General features: G+C 44.7%; 1 protein-coding gene and 1 long non-coding RNA gene across 2 annotated transcripts; one reads left to right on the forward strand and one right to left on the reverse strand.

The window, feature by feature from the left end:
• Nucleotides 1-353: 353 nt before the first annotated feature.
• Nucleotides 354-4,240, reverse strand: LOC139585851 (uncharacterized). Its single transcript, XR_011677378.1, has 4 exons — nucleotides 3,714-4,240; nucleotides 2,295-3,117; nucleotides 1,392-1,513; nucleotides 354-708 (listed from the first exon to the last, which is right to left on the reverse strand). It is a non-coding gene; the product is annotated as an uncharacterized lncRNA (long non-coding RNA).
• Nucleotides 4,241-5,529: 1,289 nt separating this feature from the next.
• LOC139585852 (uncharacterized) lies at nucleotides 5,530-8,188 on the forward strand. The gene is made up of 5 exons (XM_071418846.1): nucleotides 5,530-5,567; nucleotides 6,856-6,913; nucleotides 7,007-7,256; nucleotides 7,522-7,578; nucleotides 7,827-8,188. Exons 1-5 carry the CDS (start codon nucleotides 5,530-5,532, stop codon nucleotides 8,039-8,041), a joined length of 618 nt encoding a protein of 205 aa, XP_071274947.1. The 3' UTR covers nucleotides 8,042-8,188.
• The last annotated feature ends 1,349 nt before the right edge of the window (nucleotides 8,189-9,537 follow it).

Here is a 9,537-nt window from a genome sequence, read left to right on the forward strand (position 1 = left end):
TAAAGCAAAAAGCTGACTACTGGCTAAGAAAGAAGGAAAAATTAACTTTTGATGACAACAACAACATTCCAAGGACACAGGCTTTTTTCCAATGTCATACCTTATTACTACCTCTCTTGGGAATTCTCATCGTGGATCCCAAAAGGAATAAATACCTCAGAGTGTCCTAAAGCACAAAGTAGCATGCACCAGCTCCTCACACTCCCAGGAGGTCAGCACAGCGTGCACCGAGTCTGCAACAAATTCTGCTCAGTGAGGGTCTGCAAACAAAGTTTCAAGTGATGAATTGAACTCATTTTCAAGGGACGCTTTCTAAGCACAGAAGCACAACAAAGAACAAGCAGAAACAATCCTTAAAAAAATCTGCAAGTTTTATTTAGCACATATGCGACGGATTTCCACCCTATGGCTTCTCACTTGGATTTGTCTGTAGGTTCAGGAAGATGATAATGCACACTCTGCCTTCCCTGAACCCCCCACACCAGCTGAGCGCTGCTCAGCGTGTTCAGACCATCGGGAACTGGGTTATGCACACCCGGATGGACCGGAACTCCTCTGCTGCAGATTCAGGAGACCAGAGCAGAGAGGCGCTGGCCGAGGCGTCATCCCAATTCTATTTCTGTGTGACGAGAAGTAGTTTGTTCCCAACAGCTGCAACAATCCTCAGCTCGCTCCCGTGGTGAGTATTAATGGCACACAGAGGGCAGCCTGAGGAAACAATGGTCTGGGCTCTAAGTGGTGGGACAGGCTCTGATTTTTTTCTTTTGTATTTGCATGATGATCGGTACAACAGGGCTCTGATGGATGACTCGGCAACACGCAATTAAAAACTCCTCCATAGGATTACATGGACTTGTAGGAAAAGACAAAAGCCTATCACCCTTCTGAAATCTCCTTTTAATCCGAAGCACGTGGATTGTCACTGTACTGCAACTTCCAGGTTTTCAAAGCAGCTTACTTCTGAAGACCAGGAAACATTTATTTCTACAGAAACAATGGGCAGCACCCAGGCTAATCTAAGCACTACTGTTTGATAGGGGATCTGCAAGTGTGCCAGTCCAGCTTAAAGCGGGCTTTATGCCAGTCTAACGTCCCCACTAAATTCTTCCCGTATCTCCCGACCCCAAAATCTTATTTTTCCCTAAAGCTTCTCATCATTGGCAATTTCCAAGTAACATGGTTTTTTTACAACATTCAAAAATGTCATGCTGGACTGAACTAGAGAGTAATTTTCCAATATAAGCTTAGCAAAGTCTGAATTGACTTGTCCAGACAGAAAACCTACAAGTGAACACCTACACCTGCCTAAAAAGACCTAATGAGCCCCTGGCAGCCACCGGCATCAAGGCACAGTGGATGTTTCTAATACAGGGTAAGGATAACAATATCACCTTTTGTTCTCTCCAGTTTGTTTCCTCTGCAGTCATATTTGCTTCTTATGATTTTTACAGTCTCTGTATCTTCTCGGACAGCGCTGAGTCTGACGACCAGGATACGAGAGTCTTTCCCTGCCCTATGGAGAGAACCAAGAAAAAAAGTTAAAAAAAGAACAGGGCAGTTTGAAGTTAATACTTCTGATGAGAAGCAGCACCTAACAAACAGAGCAACAGTGAACAAAGCGTGATACCTCCCTGGGGACAGAAGACTTACAAACTCTCCGGGATTTACAATTCTAGTAACCAAGCCCTTCAGCACAGCAGCCAAGTGTCCCATTAGGTGGTGCTGCACCAAAGAATGATCCGAGAGGTTCCAAAGAGTGAAATGCACCTTATTTTCCAAAGACGTAAAATCTTGCAAAATAACCAAACTACAATAGATATAAACTACAGGGCAAGAGTACAAGTGTTAACTTGAGGAACTAGAACCAGCCAGGTGAGCAACTGCTAACTGGATCCTCAACAGAGTTTGAGGAACCCTTCAGGATACAGAAGGGTTTTCCCCAGAAATTGCACAGGCTGAGTTTTGATAGAAGTACACTTGCCAGACACTCAGAAACGTCACCCACCCTCCGGGTGTCTTGAGAGAGCTGCGAATGGCTCACACGTGGTTTGAGCTGGTTCTGTAAGGTCTCAGGGTGAATTTCACCAGATGCAACCAAATTGGGCAACACCCAGTGGGACAGAAGGAACCCAAAGCTTGTTTTACCCAAAGCTTGGGTAAGCAGAGCTCCAGCAAATACTGCGGAAACAGACATAACAGGGTAACAAATAATAAACCTACTTTTTTTTTAATCTTACTTTTTTTTTTTTTTCTTCAGGTGATCAAAACAATTAAGGAGAAGGTGGAAAACTCACCATTACTGAACATTTCATCATCTGTAAGCTGACCATCCTTAGCATAGAGGACTCCAAATTTAAAATTCACCAATCCCCTGGGAAATAAAACCAGATATTGCATGATAAACAGTCAAACAGAAGACGTAAGAATTTGTTTCCTCTAAGGACTTTCACGTATGTACGTATCTTTGTATACATCCTACGCATTAGAACATACATTTTATACCATCTTCCAATACATAACAATTTACCTTTAAACTTTGATAGTATAGCATCAAATCATTAACTTAAATTGTTGCTCTATTATTGTTAAGTTGGTGCTTAAAGTTATTTTTGCTGTCATGTTCAAAAAAACATCACTTATTTTTACTGTAACGAGCAATTGATTTCCAAGTCATCATAAGCACATCAAAATACAAAGCTGTATTCACTGGACGGGTCTGTGAGATACAAGTAGTTAGGCTTATCCTTACCTCTTACCCTTCAAGAACCAATAAATCCTGTCAACAAAAACAGCATCTTTAGCCCCCTCCTATTAAAGATTCTACAAGGATGATGGTTTTATTTGTGTTTAGAAGTTTGGATTTGAAATGGCCAGTTCAATGGATAAAGACAGTTTAAGTAGTATTAGATTATTATTATTATTATTATTATTATTATTATTATTATTATTATCTGCTACTGGAAGAGACAAACCAGTAGTATCTATACTTAATTACTTCTATTTCCCGAAAATAATAAAGAAAAAGAACCAAACAAAAAAAAGTCACTTCCTTCCTTTTGTATCTCAGGATGAAAAATGTCTCTTGGGCTCTTCTCCAGTTTATCAAGACTCCTAGCACTGAAATGCAAATGAACGAGTGCTTTATAGGCCCCGAACCACCAACCGATTGCAGTTACAGCGCTTACAAAATGAATCGTTCCCAGAGCCTCTGGGAAATGGAACGGTTTGTGCAACTGCCATTTCTTCCCCAAAATACTAACTTCCAACACTTCCTAAACTTAGTTTGCATTTTAAAAACAGAAATTAGGGAGACTCAGGGTGGAGATCAGGTTGAAATTGATTTCCTTCTAAAGCACAGGGCTCTGTTCCATCACCCTTCACTTTGGCTCCACACAGAATCACAGGGAGCATTTTAGGAGGGCTCAAGAACCAATTCTATTTCTCTCTTTTTTCTAGTTCTCTCTCTTCCTAAATAATTCAAGGCAAGTCAAATGAAAAATGACAAGTTCAGCATCAAATTCACACTTTTTCCCTTTGTCTGGTCAAGAACAGGCTTTAAAACCACTTCTTGCTGCCTTCAACGATTAAGACTTGCAAAACAGTTTCACAAGTTTGATAGGTTTATCATAAAAACCACAGAACGCAAGCTCTGAATTACAGGAAAAGGTACACAGGCAAATATCTAAACTGATGGCTTATTTGTCAATCCATACCTTAATGGAGATTGCACTGAGAATGGTTTTGTGGGACTCTAAGGGAGACATATTTTCTGAGTACCCTGTAAACAAGAAAAGCTAGGATATATTACAGGACATACCCTCTTTTTCTGCATATTCAAATAGGATTATCAATAAAAACATTTCAGTTAAAAATGAAGAAAGAAAGCCACGGTAATTTTACTCAGCTATATTTACTGCCGATTTAGAGAAAAAAAAAATCACGGGTGCTGGAAAGAAAAAAAAAGTGAACCAGAAATGCCTACAGTAGGACTTTAAAACAATTGCTTGGATAAAAGCATCACGTGGAACATGAAGTAGAAAAAAAGCGAAACCAGTATCAGAGCTGCCTATTTTCTTACCATTGCACAAGAAAATCCGACAAGCAGTATAAAGTCACTGCCTAAAACTGATCATAGGATGCAACCAAGAACAATTGAGGCATTTGCTAATCTAAACAGAAACCTTTTCTGGATCCTAGTGTGAAAAATGCATGTATTTTATGATTGGCTTTTTGCAAATATTAAAATGAATATTATATGTGTTGTGTTAGAAAGTAATGCTGTATTAATTCTCTTAAGTAGTGTGTTAAATATAGTTTTAGGTTATAAAAATTGTTAAAATAGAAACTATTTTTAGTAGGATACTATTTTTAAAAGAAAAGACTCACAGCGAGATAGCAGCCACAGGACACCTAAATCTTTCAGAGAAAAAAAATTTATGGCCCTCTTATCAGAAGAAACAAACTTCTTCCTGACTCGAAGGCGCTGTTAGGATTCAGAGGAAGAAGTTGACCATGACCAGACAGAATCCTGTGTTTGAATGGAATTTATGCATCATGGATGAAGTGTATGAATATGCAACAGGCTGTTGTTTTTAAGGGTTAATCCTTTGTTAACGGGTGTCCTTTTTCGGGCTCGTGCTGCCCAGAAAAAGGTACTCGGACGTCCATAACTCTTTGTATTTATTGTCTCATATTGCCCTAATTAAAATTGTCCAAATTATTATTACTGTAATTGTATTACAATTTTTATAACCATTTTATTACTATTAAATTTTTAAAATTTTGAAAACAAGTGATTGGTGTTTTTAACACTAGTGTCAAATCACACGTTTTGTCTTTCAGCAGCTCGAGGCTGGAGAGCATTTCCCCTGGGGGTCGGGAGGGGCACAAGGGGGTGAGTCTGCAGATCGCACCTGTGCCATCAGAAGGATCCAGCCCGGTGCTCCTTGCGCTCGCCATTCTCCGGGCCATCGCTGTGTTTTACTGCTCAGCGATGCCGCTCCATCTGTTTGCGTGGAAGGAAGAGCCACGAGCACTAAGGCAGTCAGCAGCCGTGCCATTCCAGCGATATCGCAGCGCTCTCTGCTTGCAAGGCTGAACACGCTGCGAAGCCGCCTCCGCAGCCGCTCGCCCGTCCCCGCTCGCTGCCCCCGACCCGCGGAGCGCTGCAACCGCGCCTCTGCCGCCCGCCGAAGCCGGCCCCGCCGGGCCGCCCCCGTGCCAGCCATTCTTCTCGGCCATCGTGTTCCTTTGCCTCCGGAATGTTCCTCAGCCCTCCCGGCCATTTACCGACCCCGCCCTGCCCGCCGCTCGCTCCCACCCCTCGCCCTTGCCTCGCTCGGCAGCCGCGTCCTTGCCCCGCCCCTGGCACCCAGCGGCGAGGGGCAGGGCGCTGGCTCGGGGGACTGCAGTACCGCGCTCTGGCCACAGGGTGGCGGACTTACCAGGGCAGTGATTTTCCCGCCCTTTTGGCCGCCACCTTGAGAAGGTCAATCGAGTCCGCGACATCCGCGACACACCACTCCTAAGATGGCGGCCTCTCGGCTGCCTGTCGCTGGCGGGCTGCAGTACCGGGCTGTGCCCACAAGGGGGCAGCACTGCGCCCACCCCAGCCAGGGCTGCCTGGGGGGAATGCGGGCAGGGAAGGCGGCAAATAAGAGCAGGGGCGATCCCCTCCAAAAACTCCTCTGAAATAAATGCCCCAAAACAGCCGGGAAAAAAAAAACAACAAACCCTGCCTCTAAACCAATAAGAACCAAAAACCAAAAAGTTCCCAACCCTTTCTTTTAATCAATATTTAAATATATTTTATGTTTATATTTTTCATATTTATATACACATTTATATTTGTAATGTATATTGATGTATAATGTTTATTTATACATTTATATTTATAATTTTCTATTTAGAAAAAAAATTATATTCTATATTACATCTATTTCTATTACTTAGATTTATTTATATATTTTTATACATATCTTCATATATTGATTATATATTTCTGTGTTAAGATCTTTACTTCTGTAACACTTACATTATTTAAAGCGCCTGCCTCTACCCAAATAAAGCCAAATGAAGCCCTTTCTTTTAAAATGTATTTTAATTTTTTAATTATATTTTTCATATTTATATTCACATTTATATTTAAAACATATACTAATGTATAGTGTTATTTGTGTTCTATATTACACCTCTTCCTATTATTTATATTTATTTATGTTTTAAATTTCTATATCTATACTTTTATATCTTGTTTATATATTTCTATAATTAGAATGTAAATAAAACCCCTTTCTTTTAAACTATATTTACATATTTTTTTTCATATCATATTCACATTTATATTTATAATTTATATTTCCGGATAATGTTATTTATATTCTATGTTACATCTCATCATATTACTCACATTTACATTAATATTTTTAATTAATTTTATTTATAGATATTATGTATATTATAGAGAATATCTTTTAATAGAATATCGGATATACCATTTTTATATTATATATTTCTATTACTTATATTTATTTATAATAAGTATTTATAGATATCAGAATAAAAATTATATAATTGTATATTTGGATTTATATTTTTATATTATTTATATTTATACTATTTAAAAAAACCCAGCCCAGAACCTACTAAAAAGCAAAAATCCCAAATTTATTTAAAAGTATATTTAACATTTTTATATTTACAATCTATATTTAAATATCTTTGTATATGTATAATAGATTATAATTTATATCTATTATGTTACAATAATATACTATATAGTATAGATTTTTGTATTTATCTATTTTCCATATTTATTTTTACTGTTATAATTATATAATTTTTCTTCCTGAGTAGGAGGGACCTCGAGGAGCGGCTGATGAAGAGGCAGCGGATGCAGTTCGCCGAGCGCCTGGTAAGGACAGCCCGGGATCCCCAGCCGCAGGCTGGAGAAGCCCCCTAGCCCCGGTGCTTGGTGCGGGGCGCTGGCAGCTGTGGCCCTGCCCAGCGCCGCTCCCGGGCCCGCCAGCCCGCGCCCCCCCCGCCGCTCTCTGGCCTGGGCCGTGCGGGCCGGCTCGGCCGGTGCTGGGCGCGGGGAACGCCCGGCCGAGGGGCACAGCCCGCGCCGAGCCTTTCCTGCCGGCGCTCCCCGCAGCTGCTGCAGGACGAGAGCCGAGCGGCCGAGCAGCTGCGCTGGGCGCTGCCGCGCCTGTGGAGCCCGCAGAGGCGCGTGCGAGAGGCGGCCGTCGGGATCATCGGTGAGCCCCGAGCCCGGCGCCCCTCCCCGCCCCCGGCCCGGCTGCTGCCCCGGCGGCAGCGGGAGCCGCGCCCGGGCCGCTGCAGCCCCGGCCGCCCTCGGCGCTGCCGCCGCCCTCCCGCAGCCAGCCGTGCCCTCGGGCGGCAGCGTGCGGCAGGGGCCGGCAGGAGCCCTGCCCGGGCAGGAGGGCGTGCGGCCGCAGGGCTGGCAGCGCCCGTGCCGGGCAGCTGTGCCGCCCGGGGCCGACACGGGCTCTGTCTTGCCAGGGCTGGCCGGAGTGCTCGTGAAGGGACAGAAGGAGGAGCTCCAGATCCTCAGCGAGGGTGAGTCAGGGCATCCTGGCCCCGGAGCTACAATCCGTGCCCGGGCTGCGGAGGGCTCTGCTCCCCGTGCGGACCAGGGGCGGCGGGGGCAGAGCCCGGAGAGCTGTCAGGGAAACGTGGGCGATGCGTGGCCAGCACCTTCCGGCCGAAGCCATGGCAAGAGCCGGCTGGGATGGCCCTGGCAGGAGGCTTTCCTTGGATTCCCTCAATCTGGCCTCTGCGCGTGGCTCTGTTCCTCTCTCTTCCAGCTCTTCAAGCCCTGAGGGAAGATGAGAGCCCATCCTGCCTCAGCATACTGATTCAGCTGACCTTTGAGAGAAGATCTGCAGGACTTTGTTCATCTGCTGGATCAGATGCACCGGCGTCCATCGGCGATTTCCAGTTCCCACTGAAGATGAGAGCACCTGCAGAGCAGGATGGACCAGCTGGAGCTCCAGGCACAGCTCTTGCTGCTCAGAGCTGAGCCTGTGGGAAGCTCCAGGAGCTCCTGCCATCTCTCTCCCTGTTGGCAGCTCCCTCCCTGCAGCCCTCAGGCCCTGCCCACTCCCTTTTTTTATCTCCCAGCTCACCCCTTCCCTTTGCTTTCCCTTAATAAACAGTTTGGGTTTTTCACTTGAGCCGCGTCTCCGTGGAGCTGAAGGGACACAAAATCTGAGCCCGGGCATGTGCAGGGCCCTGCTGCCGTTCTCCTCCCCGCTGTGTTCTGTGCAGGGACAGAGAGGAACAAGGGCAGCTCAGGCTGCAAAGGTCCCTGTCCTGCTGCTCCAGTTGCACAGCCCTGTGGAGTTCAAGGTTGTGCTGAGCACGCTGAAGGGGACAAGGACCCTGGGTTTTAGAAGAGTCAATTTGAGTTTGCTCTGATCCCAGCCGTGAGGGATTCTATGGTGTCCTGGTTCAGGGCAAATTTTGGACAGAACCCCCAAAGGGGCTCCTCTAGGAAAGCAGATTCAATCGGCCCCTCCCCCCAGCTGGTCCAGGAGAAAATACCTCCTTGGAGAAAAGTGGAAAAAATCTGTTTATTAAATAATAAAACCTAAACAATATTAAACGATAAAACCCTTGCGGCTCCAAAAGAGATGACAAACTGAGAAAGTCCCCTCCCTGGGTTGTAGCTCAGCTCACTCAGTCTCTGATCAGTCTGTCTGGTGCTGGAAATGTCACAGGCCAGGCCCAGCCCGGTGGGCCACAGGTGCAGCTGCCGGTGCTCCCCTGAGTGTTCAGTCCAGAGCAGGTTTGAACAGGTCCAAAGAAAAAGGGAAAAAACCCACAGTCCAGGGAACTTCCTTGCCTCAGCAAGCTAAAACTAACTAAAAGCAAAGGAGAGCTCTGTTCCGCTGTGTGTCCATCCACAGACAACACAGTCCAGGAGCAGGAATGTGGAGGAGTGAGTGCAGTGTCTGAAAACAAACTGCTGCTTCTTCTTTCCCCCCTTCACTCTCTGCAACAAGTCTTAAAGGTGCAAATTATTATTCAGCATAAACAGAACAAGATGATTTGGGATAAAAGGATCATATAGTCAACCTTGGACATTCCACCCCTTATCCCCTGTCATGGTTTGATGCTGGCACAATGCCAGTGCCCTCATGAAAATACCTTCTCCCTTGTGTCTGCTGTGAGATGTGACCAGGAATAAGCAAAGCAGGCTCCCACTTAGAAATAAAAAAAACCCTCTTTATTAACTAAACTAGAACTCTAAGTAAAAAGAAAACACACAGGGAAAATTAAAACCTTCCAAAAACATTTCCTCCTCCCCCCACCAAATTTCAATACATCCATCCCCCAAATTACCAACTCTCAGTCCATTACCACCCTTTAGGTAATCAATTTTCAATACATCCATCCCCCAAATTACTACCTCTCGGTCCATCACCACCTTTTATGTAATCAATTCTCAGGTCATCAAGAGGAGAGGAGTCCTTCTTGTGCCATAGGCTTCCCCTGGAAACACACTTGATACCT

Source organism: Agelaius tricolor, unplaced genomic scaffold (assembly GCF_023055355.1).
Source record: "Agelaius tricolor isolate 1412-34295 unplaced genomic scaffold, bAgeTri1.0.p SCAF_92, whole genome shotgun sequence".
Lineage (NCBI taxonomy): Eukaryota > Metazoa > Chordata > Aves > Passeriformes > Icteridae > Agelaius > Agelaius tricolor.

Excerpts from the sequence above, each read along its gene's own strand:
- LOC139585852 (XM_071418846.1), top strand. The coding sequence starts at position 5,530 with ATGGCGGCCTCTCGGCTGCCTGTCGCTGGCGGGCTGCA. Across the intron at positions 5,568-6,855 it reads CCTGTCGCTGGCGGGCTGCA|GAGGGACCTCGAGGAGCGGC; the intron begins GTACCGGGCTGT and ends CTTCCTGAGTAG. Across the intron at positions 7,579-7,826 it reads GCTCCAGATCCTCAGCGAGG|CTCTTCAAGCCCTGAGGGAA; the intron begins GTGAGTCAGGGC and ends TCTCTCTTCCAG.